The following is a 17,901-nucleotide window of genomic DNA, read 5'->3' as shown; positions in this document are numbered from 1 at the left end:
TTATCAGCCTGTCATAGCAGTCATAGAGGTCACAGATGCATTTTGTGTAATATTTCAAAACACTTTTTAAGCCTCTGCGACAGTGGTATTCTTGAAATAAATTCCTGTAATATGTATGCATTTGAACACAATAACTGACCCCTATAAAGTGATTGTAGCGACCTTTACTTATCCTTGCCTATATATATTTTAGGATTTTATCAAGTCAAAGCCATTGCTATGACACATACCGGTATATTCCAGCTTAGTGTTCCTGAATTTTGTATGAAAATGACATGCAAGATAAAAGACTTCGTACACCAATATTGTCTGTTCAAATAGGCAAAATATATAATGTACAGTATCAGGCCAGAAATATCACACAAGGTACACCTTTAAGTAATAGTTTAATTGGAGTTGTCAATTTCTTTCTGAGGATTAGAAGTCAAGATTGATACCAGATGAGCTGGGGTGTGCATGGTTAGCCTAGCCTAGCCTAGCATTAAGTCTGGAAATGCTGGGAAACGGCTAACTTGACCAAAGCAGGAATTAAACAACAGCAAGAAAGTTTTCAATACCTTCAGCACTCATGAATAAGTTATTCCATTTGTTTTAGCATAAACACATTTGCTAGTTTCCGGTTTAAGGGGAGGTTATGTGTTGAAATAATTTCTAATTTGTTTATCATTTTTTTTACATACATAAAGGTTCTGTGTTGGTTCATGTGTGCAGTACTAGTACTACTGTACTATTTTGGTTAACACTTTCTCCAAAAAAGAGATTTTGAAAAATATATTGCATGATCCGTATCCATGTTGGGTGCTTCACATTGTAACTTAAGTGTCAGTAAACCAGTGTAAACTTGTACATGTTGACATGTACAAATTGTTTTTTTTATATGGTGGATATGTCAGTTTGAAATTCTATAATAGCAGCTTGTAGTAGAGATGCATCCTTAATTGTACCATTTAGTTATAATCTTCCAAACACAGCATTGAAGATGCTAAACAAACAGCGTGCCGGTCTCTGCGTGCTTGGAACATTTCAGCATCTCTGGCAGAGGTCACCCTCCTTTGGCATTCATCCTTTTCTTGAGCTGCAGTTGCTCCCTGCCACGGATTTATAACAAAAGCTCATTGACATCTCCATGATATCGCATGCCAAACTAATCACTTCTCTCCACCCACATTCATTAGAGGCTTTGACCTAAATATAGGTGTTTGCTGTGTCTCCTAATGCACCAAGAGGGACCTTATAAAAGCAGTAAGGGTCAAAGCCATCCACATTTTTCAGCTGGGACTTCTGCTGGTGAGGGCATGCTTCTGTTTCATTGTTGTGTGGTTGTGGTACTGACTTAACTGGCAGGATTTCTCTTTGTTTCTGAATCAGGTGTCTAGGTGGAGGCTGCGTAAGCATACCTTTTGTAGCCCGCTGAGGTAAGAGCTGGTATTGATTATGATGACTGATATCAATATTCTACAGTTGTTACAATCACTGTTCTAACCTTTAACCCTGGACCTTTCAGTCCCCTCTGGGGTGTGTTGCAGAGATGAGTTCTGATGCTGAGATGAGTGTGTTTGGGGAGGCTGCCCCGTACTTGCGGAGACCTGAACGAGAGAGAATCGAATGCCAAAACAGGCCCTTTGATGCTAAAAGTGCAGTGTTTGTGGTGGATCCAAAGGAGCTGTTTGTCAAAGGCACTCTGCAGAGCAAAGACGGTGGCAAAGCAACCGTTAAGACTAATGCAGGACAGGTACGTTAGCTGGAGGTGAGGCAAATCATCCATACGCTCTCCATATTGTTCAGTGTTGAAGGACACATCTCTCTTCGCAGGTTGTAACAGTGAAGGATGACGAAGTCTTCCCCATGAACCCGCCCAAGTTCGACAAGATCGAGGACATGGCCATGATGACCCACCTCAATGAGGCCGCTGTGCTGTATAACCTCAAAGAGCGTTATGCAGCGTGGATGATCTATGTGAGTAATGCAGCATTTACTGTAGTTGATGATGGTCATTCCAATACAATGCCAAAGGAGCTGTTGATAATCAGAGCCCATGTAGAGCTGCAGTATGTATGATGCTGAAAATGCATCTGCCCTGACAAAGGCTGTAAGCAGTAGCTACTTTTTATGCACTTTAAGTGTCAAATGGCAAGACTAAGGATTTGATTTTGTGAAATTATATCCCCTAAATTTATATGTATATATACACATCTTTTAATACTTTTCATATTTTCAAAATAGAAGTCCTGCAGTGTTTTGGTGTGTCCGCATTTCACTGTGTAATGTATAATGCTATTTGATGAACAAACTGAATCTAAACAAGCTGATATTGTGCTCCAATCTGCACATAAAGCTTGTTGCATACACTGGATCTCAATGAGATGAAATAACCACTGAATAGCTGGCTGCAAAGAGTAGTGGTGCAAATGTTTTTCTGCACAGTAATACATCAGGAGAGACTCACTTTCCTAGTTGGCATTAGAGGTTTATTGTATTTGTTATATGATATAACCACAGTAGTAGTCCACAGTATTTAAACTGTGGTATTTTAATGTGATGGAGGTCCTTACTACAGGATGAAATACAGTCACTGAAAGGCTGCTGAAACAGCTTTTATATTCAACCTACAGACAGATCAGCCTTATGGCCAGACAAGAACGACAGTGTCTGCGAAACCTTGGACTATGTGCAGTGACAGTGTTTTAGTGTTAGTGTTTTAAAGAATTTTCAAATTGTATAATATTTCATTTCATTTATTTATTTCTATATTTGTGTGCCAGTGTTAGCCAGCTGTCTCATTTTTTAACGGCAGTGAGATGTTTCGAATCCAGTGAGGTATTCTGAGTGTGCGGAGCCTGGGAGGGGTCAGTGTGGAAAAAAAAAATCGAATTATTAATTTATGCTCTCAGTGTAATAATTTGTGCTCTCAAATGAGTCATTTGTGCTCTCCATTTAAAAATTCATGCATGTTGATTACTTAATTCCTTATCTTCTATCCATCTTATGATTTGTACAAAACTACAAAATGTCATTTACCATTAGATCCTGATCGATCCTGTCACTGTGACGGCAAAATTGATCAGAAATAATTAACGACTTGCAGAGAAATGCCTGTTCTCAATTGTAGACACTTGTATTGTTCCTGCTACTGTGTGATGGCTAAAAGTGTTTAATAATGCATAGAAATAAATGGATTATTCAGTAATGTAATATTTATCCATGTTTGATGAATACATTTTATAATCATTTATGAGAAATGTGTGAAATTGTAGAGCAAGGTGGCCGTGTGTGGGGTCTGTGTGTGCCTCTGCCAACTAAAGCCATGCAAACTGCGGCTTTGTCTTAGAGCTGGAATGTGGGGTGTAAAGCTGAACATTCAGACATTGTCCTCTGTGAGGGGGCTGTCTGTTTAACAGTACTGTGGCTCTGTTTGGGTAGAGTTATGAGAGTCAGGGAACGATTGTAGTTACACACAGTTGATAAAAAGTTGGATGTGATGGTCTGTGATATGAAATCCGGTCTCCTGCATGGAAGTCAGACTCCACTTCCTGCAGTACAGTAATTGTCCATTATGGGCATAATGCCCGTGCCACTAGCCTGGAGAGATGAAAAACCTAAATAAATGAGAGGGGAAACCAATAATGGAGATGCTTCCATGTAGTTGGCTTGGCATGGTTTGGGTCCACTTTCCTACAAATAAAAAAGTCTGACTTTAACCTATGCTTCTAAACATATTTGGACATGCAAATCATCCAATCCCTCCTCCAACAAATGTTTTACTTTACATTTTTCAGACCTACTCTGGGCTGTTCTGTGTCACCGTGAACCCTTACAAGTGGCTCCCAGTGTACAACCAAGAGGTGGTTCTGGCCTACAGGGGCAAAAAGCGCCAGGAGGCTCCACCACACATCTTCTCCATCTCCGACAACGCCTATCAGTTCATGCTTACTGGTAAACGGAATTGTTCTGTTCAGTTTTCTACAAGGTTCTGATGCAATGCATGGTACATTTGTAACATGACTATGGTGTTGTTTCTTGTAGATAGAGAAAACCAGTCCATCCTTATCACGTAAGCTGCATGTTGATGCAAATGCTACAGCCTATCTTTGATATTTTTTATTAAAAAAGGAAAAAGGAAACATTTCTGGTGTGTTTATCTTCTTCTGTAGTGGAGAATCTGGTGCAGGAAAGACTGTGAACACCAAACGGGTCATCCAGTACTTTGCGACAATCGCTGGCTCTGGAGACAGGAAAAAAGATACTGCTGTCTCTGGAAAATTACATGTAATGTTATAATGAATTTATGTTTTTTTAGAATTGTGCCTCAAGCAGTCTACTAATACCCACTCAGTGCATATATTTGTAACCAAATCACTGCCTTTTTACATTTACTATGTTTATCTGTTTCGATAGGGGAATCTGGAGGACCAGATCATCTCTGCTAACCCACTGCTAGAAGCCTTTGGAAATGCCAAAACTGTCAGAAACGATAACTCTTCACGTTTTGTGAGTGATAAAGTGATAAGATAGAGATTCTGCTCGTGCTAATAACTGATGTGTCACCTTGTTTCCTTGATTCTTTTTTTCATTTTCAGGGCAAATTCATAAGAATCCACTTTGGTACCACAGGAAAACTGTCTTCTGCTGATATTGAAACTTGTGAGTTAAAATGCAGAATAATAGATACAGACAGTTGAGTTTTTGGAGGCTTTTGTTCAAACTCATTTATTTTTTCATCACAGACTTGTTGGAAAAATCCAGAGTAACTTTTCAGCTGGCTGCAGAGAGGAGTTACCATATTTTCTACCAGATCATGTCCAACAAGAAGCCTGAGCTGATAGGTAACATGAAGGAGATCACTGTTACAGTGTCACTGCATGTCACATGTAAATTTGTGCAATAGCTGTACATGTACATCTTAAGTGAAATGGTTCATATTTGAAGGCTCATTTCACTGCCACATTATTATTTCCATTCAGAGACTCTCCTCATCACCACCAACCCCTACGACTACCCATTTGTTAGCCAGGGGGAGATCTGCGTGGCCAGTATTGATGACAGTGAAGAGCTGATGGCCACAGATGTGAGTCAAATCTGCAATGTTTTCTTTTTAACTACTGCTAGCATTCACTGGTCCTTATATCAACCTTGTTATGGTGTGTTTTCAGAGCGCTATCGACACCCTCGGCTTCACTGGAGAGGAGAGGATTGGCATCTACAAGCTTACAGGTGCTGTGATGCATTATGGGAATATGAAGTTCAAGCAGAAGCAGAGAGAGGAGCAAGCAGAGCCAGATGGGACAGAGGGTAGCTGTTATTTACTGGATTTACCTTAATCTTTTAATGTCTGCATAGATTTTCTTCTCTTCTGTCACAGTGTGCTTTATATTTGTCTTATTTGTCTTACTTTTTTTTTATCAGTGGCTGACAAAGCAGCTTACCTGATGGGTCTGAACTCTGCAGACCTGCTGAAAGCATTGTGCTACCCACGAGTGAAGGTTGGGAATGAGTATGTGACCAAAGGGCAAACTGTTCAGCAGGTACTTGTTACGTGTTTATATTACTACAAAAGTATATCACTCCTTATAATATTTAATGCTAACCTCAATAAACTTGTTTTCAGCTATGATTCTGAACTCTGCAGCTCTACGAAACTCTCATTAGCTCATTGTTTTGGATTTCTGGCCCACAAACTCCACCCTTATAAAGCCCATTCACAGCCACAGCAGGTGGCTGTCTTCAACAAAACAGCTCTGACACAATGACTGCACTACCTAACAAGCACCAAACAGCAGACAAAGTTAGCGACTAGCTGAGGAAGAAAGTTGAACAGCCAGCTCCTAAAGAGCCAGATGTTGCTCTTTGGTGTAGATGAAAACAAGCTAAAGCTAAAAGGAGGGTGAATTATGGACTTACATACATCAGGTGGAGAGAAATCCATTCCAAATGAATGTTAATGTTGCTCGATGTCTGCTGGACTGTGATTTCAGCCTGTTAAGTTCCTCTGCCTTCATTTCACAAAAAAAATCAGTGAATGCTACTTTAAACTGAGATTGGCATGACAAAACAATTGCACATTCATGGTTTACAGTGTAATACTGGGCATAGAATGTTGTTTTATTATTCAAAGGTCACTATTTTGTTGGGATTTGACTGGCACTTGTTATTGGGCAGGTCTACAATTCTATTGGTGCTTTGGCCAAATCAGTCTATGAGAAGATGTTTCTGTGGATGGTCCTCCGCATTAACCAGATGCTGGACACCAAGCAACCCAGGCAGTTCTTTATCGGGGTCCTGGACATTGCTGGGTTTGAAATTTTTGATGTAAGTTTGCATTAAACAGTGTATTTACTGGAATTTATAATATGGTCATGCTCTAAATAGTTTGTTTTGCAGTTTAACAGTCTGGAACAGCTGTGCATCAATTTCACCAATGAGAAACTGCAGCAGTTTTTCAACCATCACATGTTTGTGCTGGAGCAAGAAGAGTATAAGAAGGAAGGCATTGAGTGGGAGTTCATTGATTTTGGGATGGACCTAGCTGCCTGTATCGAGCTAATTGAAAAAGTTAGTACGTACAGATGATGATACAAAATCACTGAAATAAATGCCTACAAAGCGTGAATTTTTGTGTTAAAACAAAGCGTTTTTTCCTCAATAGCCAATGGGCATCTTTTCCATCCTTGAAGAGGAGTGTATGTTTCCCAAGGCATCAGACACCACCTTCAAAAACAAGCTGTATGACCAACATCTTGGAAAATCCAACAACTTCCTGAAGCCCAAGCCTGTCAAAGGCAAGGCTGAAGCTCACTTCTCCCTGGTGCACTATGCTGGCACTGTGGACTACAGCATCACAGGCTGGCTGGACAAGAACAAGGACCCGCTGAATGATACTGTCGTCCAGCTTTACCAGAAAGCCTGCCTCAAACTATTGGCTTTCCTATATTCTACCTATTCTGCATCTGAGGGTAAGAATATGAGACAGGGGAACACTGTCTTAATGTTTTTATTTCAAGGTTCAGCCTAATGATGTGGATGAAAACATTTCTTGTTCTAGATACTGCTGGTGGAGGAAGTAGCGGAGCTGGTGCTACTAAGAAAGCAGCAAAGAAGAAGGGCTCGTCCTTCCAGACTGTGTCAGCTCTCTTCCGGGTAACTCCATACTAAAATTATACTCAATCCTCTTAACTTTCTATAAGTGATTTTGAGACAAATAATAAAGTAGATCAACAAAAGTTCTGCTTTTCTCTCACAAAGTAATGACCCTATTATCTCTAACAGGAGAACCTGGGAAAGCTAATGACAAATCTCAAGAGCACCCATCCTCATTTTGTCAGGTGTCTAATTCCAAATGAAACTAAAACTCCAGGTATTTCAGCAACATCATATTATGAACATTCCCATCACACCATTGAATTAGTGTGTTGGGCAGTTTATAATGTTGCTCCGGCTGACCTTTAGGCATTATGGAGCACCATCTGGTAATCCATCAGCTGCGATGTAACGGTGTGCTGGAAGGAATCAGGATCTGTAGGAAAGGCTTCCCCAGTCGAATCCTGTACGGGGATTTCAAGCAAAGGTAAGAAGCAAAGATTTGGTGATTTGAGAGTTTGAAAAAACTTTTCTCTGACAAGAGTTTTTCTTGTAGGTACAAAGTACTGAATGCTAGTGTGATACCTGAGGGACAATTCATTGACAACAAGAAAGCTGCTGAAAAGCTTTTGGGGTCTATTGATGTGGATCACACGCAGTATAAGTTTGGACATACCAAGGTAAGTGATTTTGAATATGGCTAAGGACCTCACTGTGTTTGAACTGTAGTGCATGTGGGATCACCTGACTGTCTGGCTGAATCCATCAATTTCCACTAACTGCGCGAAACAGACCATCTGACCCCAACTTTACACAGTGGTTGAACAGGTGTGTGGCAGTGTCAGAATGAGCCAGGTTTTGTGAGTGCAATGGAATGAAGGAGAGAGCCATTCGGAACTGATGTAAACACTTTTGAGGTGACACATAATACTGTCCATTCATAAGTATCTCAAGATATACCCAAATTCCCATTTCCTGAAGGTGTTCTTCAAAGCTGGACTTCTGGGGCTACTAGAAGAGATGAGGGATGAAAAACTGGCCTCTCTCATCACCATTACTCAAGCCTTGTGTCGTGGCTTCCTCAGAAGGAGGGAGTTTCAGAAGATGATGGAGAGGAGGTAATCAGAATTGTGGTAGATCCAAATCAAAGATCATCGGTCATGTGTACATTAAGATACCATAGATCTGCAGTATATGAATGTACTTTGAACCCAAAAACTAAAAAACGACTCCATCACTTTCCAGAGAGTCCATTTATGTCGTCCAGTACAACATTCGCTCCTTCATGAATGTGAAACACTGGCCATGGATGAAGCTCTACTTTAAGATCAAGCCACTGTTGAGGAGTGCTGAGACTGAGAAAGAGATGGCCATCATGAAAGTCGAGTTTGCCAAGTGTAAGGAGGACTTAGCTAAAGCTGAGACTAAGAGGAAGGAACTGGAAGCCAAAATGGTTTCCCTACTTCAGGAGAAGAATGACTTGTCTCTGCAGATTCAATCTGTAAGTAGAGAAATAAACTACATATTGCTGTTAACGTCATACGTAGGGGCTCCTGCATGCTTCGTGTGGTGTGATTTCCTCTGCAGGTGTGTGCGCACTGTCCACAACAATTTATGTGTACATATTCTTATAGACCAGTCTACAGCAAGCACACAACAATGCTGCTGTAGAAGAAGAAAGCAGGACATGATGAAAATGATGGTTTTTATTTAAAACATTTTCAGTTGCTGAATTTACCACTACACAAGGACATGTGCTGTTTTGTGCTCCTTTTGAAAGGAGGTGGAAAAGGAAGTGTTTGATTTAGATTCCCACTGACCAATGAGCCAATCATCATCAAGTAGCTGTGCAGTGATCTCAGCCATAGGCAGATTTTGAGAGGCATGTTCTAGGTCCGTGAACCAATCGCATTTATGGGGGCCTGCAGGCATGCATGCATGTTTGCAGAATCCACCACATGCATTATGCAGCTGGCTATAGTAGAACTACACGCTACATAAATGCAAATTGTGTTTTTATTTAACAGGAAAGTGAGAGTCTGGCCGATGCAGAGGAAAGATGTGAGGGCCTGATCAAGAACAAGATTTTGCTGGAGGCCAAGGCCAAAGAACTCAGCGAGAGACTGGAAGATGAGGAGGAGGTGAACGCTGAGCTCACAGCCAAGAAGAGGAAGCTGGAGGACGAGTGCTCTGAGCTGAAGAAAGACATTGATGACTTGGAGCTCACCTTGGCTAAAGTGGAGAAGGAGAAACATGCCACTGAAAACAAGGTGTGTATCTGCTGCATAGTCATGAACACCAAGCCCAAACATTTAAACACTAACAAATTACTTTTTGTTTCACATGCAGGTGAAGAATCTGACTGAGGAGATGTCTACTCTTGATGATACCATCACCAGGTTATCTAAGGAGAAGTTAGCCCTGCAGGAGGCCCACCAGCAGACACTGGAGGACCTGCAAGCAGAGGAAGACAAAGTCAACTCTTTGACCAAAGCCAAGATAAAGCTGGAGCAACAAGTTGACGATGTAAGTGTATGGCAGTTACCTTCTGGAAATCATAGCAAGTGTAAATTAAAGGTGCTCTTTTTTAAAGGGGTACTCCACCAATTGTACACATCAAAGTCTGTTTACAGGTGTTAGGGAGTACTGCTGCTTATGTAAAAAGAGTTGTATAAAACCTTTTGTGTCTCCATGAAGTCTGATAAATGTCAGTTGGGGCTGAAGACTACGATTTTGAAAGTAAAGAACATTTAAGGTGTTGAGTGAGAAAGACGTGAGCTAACCAGAGTTCTGTAGTGTGCGACTCATCTCTGCTTGAGGCTACCAGTTCACGGCTACATTAGCCACTACTAGCACAACACACCAGAATCTCTGTGGACTGTTGGCTGTCAAGTTGCATTGTGGGTATTGTATGTGCAGGTTTTTGAAGGAAGAATGTGTTGACTGAACAAGACGATATCAGTGGAGTTGAATTATCATCTGACACTCCAGTTCCCCTCAGCTGTACAGAGAATTTCAGCATCATTAAGGTCATTGTTTTGGTTTGTACAGCCCACAACTTTCCTTTTTTTGTCACTGTTTTCTCATCACTATTGTTCCACTGCAACAGGCAGCTGTTTTGAGTGAAAAAGCTCTAAAAACCAACTGTGTGTGACCTTCCCAGCAACCACGGGCAGAAAAATTTAGCAACTAGCTGGTGAACATGTGGAGATTTAGCAGATGGAAATATTCAGCTCATATTAGAGCTGGTAGAGACCAAAACAGAGCAGAAATAAGACTGAATGTTTGACTTACTTGCTCTGTGTCACCATATCAACGGTACAAAGATTATCATTGTTGTGTTTAGAGCTTGTTGTGCTGTGTGGCCAAAGAAATCAACAAATGCAGGATTTGGTAATTTTACTGAAATTGCGTCAATGTGTCAGCTTGAAGGCTCTCTGGAACAAGAGAAAAAGGTACGGATGGATGTCGAGAGGGCCAAAAGAAAGCTTGAAGGAGATCTGAAACTAACTCAAGAATCCATAATGGATTTGGAAAATGACAAGCAACAGCTGGAGGCACACCTGAAAAAGTATGTATTGGTGCAGCAGTGTAAGCGTAATGATAAGTACAGTAGTTAATTTATTCTCTAATCACATGCTTTCATTTTGAATGACAGGAAAGACTTTGAATTCAGCCAACTTCTTGGCAAAATTGAGGATGAGCAGAGTGTGGCTGTACAGTCTCAGAAGAGAATCAAGGAGCTTCAGGTACTTGAAACTTGAGGTTCAGCTGATATTGTGCTCCAAGTCAAGGAATCATCTTGGGTTTTTCCCGCTTTACCCAGGCACGCATTGAAGAGCTGGAAGAGGAGATCGAAGTGGAGCGTGTGGCCAGGGCTAAGGTGGAAAAGCAAAGGTCCGATCTCTCCAGGGAGCTCGAGGAGATCAGCGAGAGGCTGGAGGAGGCCGGGGGAGCTACCACTGCTCAGGTAGAGATGAACAAGAAGCGAGAGGTCGAGTTTCAGAAACTGAGACGCGACCTCGAAGAGTCGACCCTCCACCACGAAGCCACCGCTGCAGCTTTGAGAAAGAAACATGCTGACAGTGTGGCTGAGCTGGGAGAGCAGATTGACAACCTTCAGCGGGTCAAACAGAAGCTGGAGAAGGAGAAGAGTGAGTTCAAGATGGAGATTGATGATCTGTCTGCCAACATAGAGGTCATGGTCAAGTCAAAGGTAAGCTACACCAGTATAGATAGTATACATATTCGATATGTCAAGGTAAAAGTAACAATTTACCTTCAATTATTTAATAATTATTACAGATTAATTATGAGAAGATGTGTCACTCTCTGGAAGACCAACTGAGTGAATACAAGACAAAATACGATGAGAACACTCGTCTGATCACTGAAATAAATGCTCAAAGGGCAAAGCTTCAGAATGAAAATGGTACGAAGCACAATTAAATCTTGTTAAACGGACTTCTGGAGTCAAATACTTCTCTATTTTCTTACATTGTGTTCTGAAACCTCTGAACAGGTGAGTTTTCTCGTCTTCTTGAGGAGAAAGAAGCGATACTCTCTCAGATGCTGAGGGCTAAGATGGCGTCCACACAGCAGAATGAAGAACTGAAGAGGCAGGTTGAAGAAGAAACAAAGGTTTGTTGCATTACTGCACTGTACAATAAACAATGCCTGTGACATCAATGATGTTTGAAGGTCAGTAGACTAACTAACTAACATTCCCCTAGGCAGCTAGAAAGGTTTGAACTTGTAAGCTCAGCTAGGCAACCATGTTACCTGGCTAAGTTATTATGCCTCAAAGCGATTAGCTTAGCTTCACATGAAGACTGGATCTTTTCATGTTATCACCTAAGTCTTTGCATAAAGGCTGCTTTAGCCATATCAAAGTGTATACAGCTAAAATCCAAACCTGCCTCTCTGTTAGGCTAAGAATGCCCTCGCTCACGCTCTCCAATCTGCCCGACACGACTGTGATCTGCTGAGGGAGCAGTTTGAGGAGGAGCAGGAGGCCAAGGCTGAGCTCCAGAGAGCAATGTCCAAGGCCAACAGTGAGGTAGCCCAGTGGAGGACTAAATATGAGACTGATGCCATCCAGCGCAATGATGAACTGGAGGAGGCCAAGTGAGAGTTGTTTACACACACATAGATATTATAAAAGTGACAATAATTACTCATACTTCATTTTGTTCTGCTCAGGAAAAAGCTTGCCCAACGTTTGCAGGAGGCTGAGGAGGCCATTGAGGCTGTGAATGCCAAGTGCTCATCCTTGGAGAAGACAAAGCAGAGGCTGCAAGGAGAGGTGGAGGACCTCATGGCTGATGTGGAAAGGGCAAATGCTCATGCAGCTGGCCTGGATAAAAAGCAGAGAAGCTTTGATAAGGTAACAAAGACATCCTGCATATTAATTGTGCTAGACAATCACAACAAGCCACACAAGCTGTAACAGTCCAAATCTGCAACGTTATCGTTCTCAAAACGGTTTGTTTTGCTTGTCCCTTTTGTTGATTGATATAGACCATACCAGACCATAGATCATACCAGTGACTTGGACCCAAACAGAAGTCCAAGCAGTTATTGTCCTCACTAAAATAAAATTGGCTGAATAAATCAGTTGAAGGACTGAACTTTGTACCAAAAAAAAAAAATTGTGGAAGCTCTCTCCAATGTCCCTCTCACCCCTTATAAAAGGCAGAAAATGGTTTAGTCCACGCACTAGGATTGGTCTCTAAATGCATTTGATCTAGCCGGCCTGCTGATGCTGGAATGTGCACCAGCATGTGCTGTGAGGCATGTCTTTACCCAGAAAAGGGAAATCAGGGTGCCAGAAAAGAAAGAAAGCAGTCAAAACAGCCAAATGACAGGGAGCACATCCTGCACAGGTTGCAGCTAATATCTGCAGTTGTTTAGATTGAAAGCAGTCAGCCAGGAATCTAGCTTGGAGTGTAATGAAAGCCTGCACATTTGCTGCACCTGTTATGTGGTAAATCAGACAAAATTTGATGTTGGGTGACCACTTCATACAGCAACAGAAGTTAATTTGGAATATAGTAGAACTGGGTTGTTAATATGAGCAACAACTGTCATGCATCACTTACAAAATCAGACAAACCATCCATAGCCAAACCATTCATTGGTGTCTTCTTTAGATTCTGTCCGAGTGGAAGCAGAAGTATGAAGAGAGTCAAGCTGAGCTGGATGGAGCACAGAAGGAGTCTCGATCCCTCAGCACTGAGCTCTTCAAAATAAAGAACTCTTATGAGGAAGCTCTGGAGCACCTTGAGGTCCTCAAACGAGAGAATAAAAACCTGCAACGTATGTACATAATACTGGCAAAAAATTTACGTTCTCTTAAAAGGAAGGGACATCTGGGAATTTAATGACAATTAATCAGATTATATTGAATGAACACCAATAAATTAACACTTCATATGTCAGTTTATGTTGCATACCTCAAAGATCTGACATGATTAGGACAACACATTTTTGTTTGTTTTGTTTGCTAATTGAGAAAGTGTTATACATGTTTACATATTTAGAGGAAATATCTGATTTGACTGAACAACTCGGAGAGAATGGTAAAGCCATCCATGAGCTGGAGAAGATTAAGAAACAAACTGAGACGGAGAAGACCGAGATTCAGACAGCTTTGGAAGAAGCTGAGGTAACTTTTGAAATATCAAGAAATTATTTACACCGCGGCACATTCCTACGTTCATCAGCGTATACTTATTTTCATCTCTACTCCAGGCTTCTCTGGAACACGAGGAGTCCAAAATTCTGCGTGTCCAGCTGGAGCTCACTCAAGTGAAAGGAGAGATTGATCGCAGGCTGGCTGAGAAGGATGAAGAGATCGAGCAGATGAAGCGCAACAACCAGCGCGTAGTGGAAACAATGCAGTCCGCCTTAGATGCTGAGACACGCAGCAAGAACGATGCCATGAGAATCAGAAAGAAGATGGAGACTGACCTCAATGAGATGGAGATTCAGCTGAGCCACGCCAATCGGCAGGCAGCTGAAGCCCAGAAGCAGCTGAGGAACATCCAAGCCCACCTCAAAGTAAAATATTGTTCAGTGGCAGCTTCAACACAAGAATATTAGATTTTAAAACCCATTTTGCGGAAATCTGCTTGCCTCTCTGCAGGAACAAACCCTTCACCTGGATGAGGCACTGCGGAGCCAAGAGGACCTGAAGGAGCAGGTGGCCATGGTGGAGCGCAGGAGCTGCCTGATGCAGGCAGAGGTGGAGGAGCTCAGGGCTTCTCTGGAACAGTCAGACAGAAGCCGCAAATTAGCTGAACAGGAAATGGCTGATGCCTGTGAGAGAGTCGGGCTACTGCACTCCCAGGTGGGCGACATTATCACAGTGTATCGATAAGGGGACAGCACCATGATGAAAATGATCGTTCAAAACAAACAAGTGATGATGATCCTGCATATCTGTCGGGGTTGCTAATGAAGAATATCTCAACAGTTACTTGATCTGTCTGTGTTGTTTGTCAAAAGTTGAGCTTAAAGAGCCAAAGAAAAGGGTCCATCAGCAGTCATGCAGACTATGCAACACACCCACCTCATTACATCACACATTCCCTGCCCCTAACTGGCAATTACTCTTTAAAGCTGCACAAGTGACAAACACACAGAGGAATATCAGCCAGCTCTGCGGTTTCTCTGCGGTTCTATGAACCAATGTAGCCTCTTTCAGCTCATTGTTTTGGTTTTACGTGGTTCAGTCTCACTGATCCCATCAGCCTTGTTTCCAGCTGCAGAAGGAAGCTGTTTTCATTGATAAACCCACTGTGATCTACCTGCAGGCACCAAACAACCGAATGACAAAGTTAGAGACTAGCTGGTGATCATAGTGGAGCATTTACTGCTGAAGAGTCAGATATATTTCTCTGGAGTTGGTGGAGACCAAAACCAGAGCTAAAAGAAAAATTAATAATATAATTTGAATTGTGAATTTGTGAGGTCCCCAGAAAGCCAAAATGCTAATGTTGCATAACTTTGTGAAACATTAGACACCATTTATTTACAGTTTCTTAACCATCCTTTGGCTGTAGAACACAAGTCTCCTCAACTCCAAGAGGAAGCTGGATGCAGATGTCAGCCAGCTGCAGAGCGAGGTGGAGGATGCTATCCAAGAGGCTCGCAATGCGGAGGAAAAAGCCAAGAAGGCGATCACTGATGTAAGTGCTCTGAACTCTCCCTCTAGTTGTACTGCTCACAGGTTTATAATAGTATGATTAGTAACGTCAGGAAACCACGGTAACTGTTAAGCAGCCTGGTTGCCTCTGTTGATGCTGTTGTCAGGTCAGCTTGATGATGAGCACTGATGAGGTATTTGTAATGACAAATATTACACCGCAGGCAGCCATGATGGCAGAGGAGCTGAAGAAAGAGCAGGACACCAGCAGCCACCTGGAGAGGATGAAGAAGAACCTGGAGGTGTCTGTGAAGGATCTGCAGCACCGTCTGGATGAGGCTGAAAACCTGGCTTTGAAGGGGGGCAAGAAACAGCTCCAGAAACTGGAAACTCGGGTATCACACTTGCCCAAATGAGATTAATGTGGCATTGCAGAAAACAACAATTACAACCGAGTTTGTGTTTGTGTGGTTTGGACTTTCTTTTCTTTAGGTACGTGAACTGGAGGTTGAAGTGGAGAGTGAACAGAAAAGAGCTGCTGATGCCATCAAGGGAATCCGTAAATACGAGAGGAGAGTGAAGGAGCTCACTTACCAGACTGAAGAGGACAAGAAGACTGTTCTGAGACTGCAGGACCTGGTGGACAAGCTGCAACTCAAAGTCAAGGCATACAAACGGCAGAATGAAGAAGCTGTAAGATCTTTTTGACTTCCAGGAAAACAGGAACGATTGTTGATATTTTAAATAATGATTATAGCTTAGTATGTTTGCTTCTGCTGCAGGAGGAGCAGGCCAGTGCTCATCTCACGAAGCTACGGAAGGTGCAGCATGAGCTGGAAGAGGCACAGGAGCGGGCAGACATCGCAGAGTCCCAAGTCAATAAGCTGAGGACCAAGAGCAGAGAGTTTGGAAAGGTAATACATTTATAGTTGACTTTGGTTTATTTGGATCTTTATTGGTTAAGTTGTTGGCTAATCTTACTGGGGTCTGAGAACAGTTTGATACATGGCCAACATCTGAGGCAGTTATTAATCATGAATAAAACAACAATACAAAGCAGCTAGTAGATATACTACTTTATTTACACAATAGTTAACAGTCACTCCTGATCACATCACTCCTCCTTCTTTTCCCCTTGCAATCAAGAACATTTCCTTCATTTTCTGTGCTGCTTTGTATCACGAATGAGGTAACTTCCTCCCATTTACCTGTTGAGTTTGTTTTTCCTTTCCTTTCCTTTCCTTTCCTTTCCTTTCCTTTCCTTTCCTTTCCTTTCCTTTCTGTCCTGTCCTCTGCTAGACTGCTGAATCTGAGTAGACCTTGCAGTGATGCATCAGAGGACGTCCTTTATGCAAGTTCTCAGTACAAGTAGAAACTGACCAGAATTAACAAAACCTATTGTTTTGCTGTGAGACTGTAGCAGAATAAAGTGGTGTGAAGCATCACCTTTGTCTGTTTTTTCTCCACATCTAAAGACATTATTGTCTTTCATTAGATATACCGCACAGCCAAACATAACCATGTTTCTGAATAGCAACACAAATGAATGGAAACTGAGTGTTTATCATAGTTCTTGGTGTATTAGCAGATTAGTAGAAGCTTTGAAGTGCTAATGAGCCAGTCAGAGGAGTCACTCTAACAGATAATCAGTTTCGTAGAAGGAGTGTTCAGTTTATAGGAGCCCCCCTCAGTGTGTGCACTTTGCGTCTAATTTGAGCATCTGTTTGCAGAGATCAGGGCAGATCCCAGCAGAATGCCTGCTGACATTTACATTAAAATAGCCGCCCTCTTCACTGTCACTCATCTACATACTATACCTAATGCTAGCATGAGAGAAGTGGATTAAGCACGATTAGACCAGTATAATCAAAGGAGCATATGGACAGAAAGGCAAGATGAACCGTGTGTTTAGCTGTGTCACTCCATCCTCTAGCCTGTTTGTTTAGCAGTTCAGACAGAGGTATTCTCTGCTGTTTTCTTTTGTTTCTCAGTCACTGTCCTCATCATTACAGGAATTTCATTTGTCTGAGACCCAGATTAGAGGTTGAAGTGTTGCATGGAAGTATAATACTCATCAGCATGTCTTTCATTCCTAAAGGAACTCAAAGGAAAATTTGGCCGGAAATATTCTGCAACAGCCGATAAGTGTTGATGTTTTACTCAAACACAGCAGAAATGTAAATAAGTTCACCTTTTAAAAATGGGTCTTCAGAATCTTCCAGAAGTGCATGTAAATATCAGGTGGTGGTAGGGCCCCGCCACAAAAATGTTAAATGCATTCTCACATTTAATAAGTTTTTGTAGAGAAAGTAATTACTGTAAAAATGTATTTCTGTTGGAACTTTAAAACAAGGACTAAGGCTGGGAAGCTTTTGATCTGGTCTGTAGCTCACCTATAGACACCGTTTCTGGCACTGATTCAGGAATTCGATTTTTTAACAATCTGTCTGTCTGATTCTGATTCTGTCTGATTCTGAGGCTAAATGGATTTAACATTAGGCTGTCCCTGGCAAAATAGACATGAATGAAGGGATTGAGTGAATGAATTATTATTATTGTTATTTTTACCATTGTGTCATGGAGTTATACAGTGTACAACTATGCGCTTATAAGACACTATAAATAATACAACAAGCCAGGACCGGAGTGCAGTCTACACATTTTCAGACAGAAAGTAC

The 17,901-nt window shown here is 41.7% G+C and overlaps 1 protein-coding gene across 1 annotated transcript; it reads left to right on the top strand.

The window, feature by feature from the left end:
- Positions 1–1,528: 1,528 nt before the first annotated feature.
- On the top strand, positions 1,529–16,540 carry LOC121625321 (myosin heavy chain, fast skeletal muscle-like). The gene is made up of 38 exons (XM_041963404.1): positions 1,529–1,732; positions 1,813–1,956; positions 3,777–3,933; positions 4,024–4,051; positions 4,152–4,266; positions 4,396–4,488; positions 4,578–4,641; positions 4,725–4,823; positions 4,962–5,065; positions 5,151–5,289; positions 5,404–5,522; positions 6,157–6,306; positions 6,379–6,549; positions 6,644–6,950; positions 7,040–7,134; positions 7,264–7,351; positions 7,444–7,561; positions 7,631–7,754; positions 8,056–8,192; positions 8,320–8,575; positions 9,102–9,344; positions 9,424–9,600; positions 10,500–10,645; positions 10,733–10,823; positions 10,901–11,290; positions 11,380–11,506; positions 11,597–11,715; positions 12,005–12,201; positions 12,277–12,460; positions 13,227–13,392; positions 13,617–13,741; positions 13,828–14,136; positions 14,222–14,425; positions 15,141–15,266; positions 15,448–15,618; positions 15,716–15,916; positions 16,006–16,137; positions 16,523–16,540. Exons 1-38 carry the CDS (start codon positions 1,529–1,531, stop codon positions 16,538–16,540), a joined length of 5,838 nt encoding a protein of 1,945 aa, XP_041819338.1.
- Positions 16,541–17,901: the final 1,361 nt, after the last annotated feature.

Source organism: Chelmon rostratus, chromosome 21 (assembly GCF_017976325.1).
Source record: "Chelmon rostratus isolate fCheRos1 chromosome 21, fCheRos1.pri, whole genome shotgun sequence".
NCBI lineage: Eukaryota > Metazoa > Chordata > Actinopteri > Chaetodontiformes > Chaetodontidae > Chelmon > Chelmon rostratus.
The sequence above is the reverse complement of the archived record's forward strand: the minus strand, read 5'-3'. Positions and strand labels throughout refer to the sequence as shown.

Bases quoted from the DNA above. Each gene is read 5' to 3' on its own strand.
- LOC121625321 (XM_041963404.1), top strand. From the start codon at position 1,529: ATGAGTTCTGATGCTGAGATGAGTGTGTTTGGGGAGGCTGCCCCGTAC. The intron at 1,957-3,776 runs GTGAGTAATGCA...TACATTTTTCAG, and splicing joins ATGCAGCGTGGATGATCTAT to ACCTACTCTGGGCTGTTCTG. The intron at 5,066-5,150 runs GTGAGTCAAATC...GTGTGTTTTCAG, and splicing joins AAGAGCTGATGGCCACAGAT to AGCGCTATCGACACCCTCGG.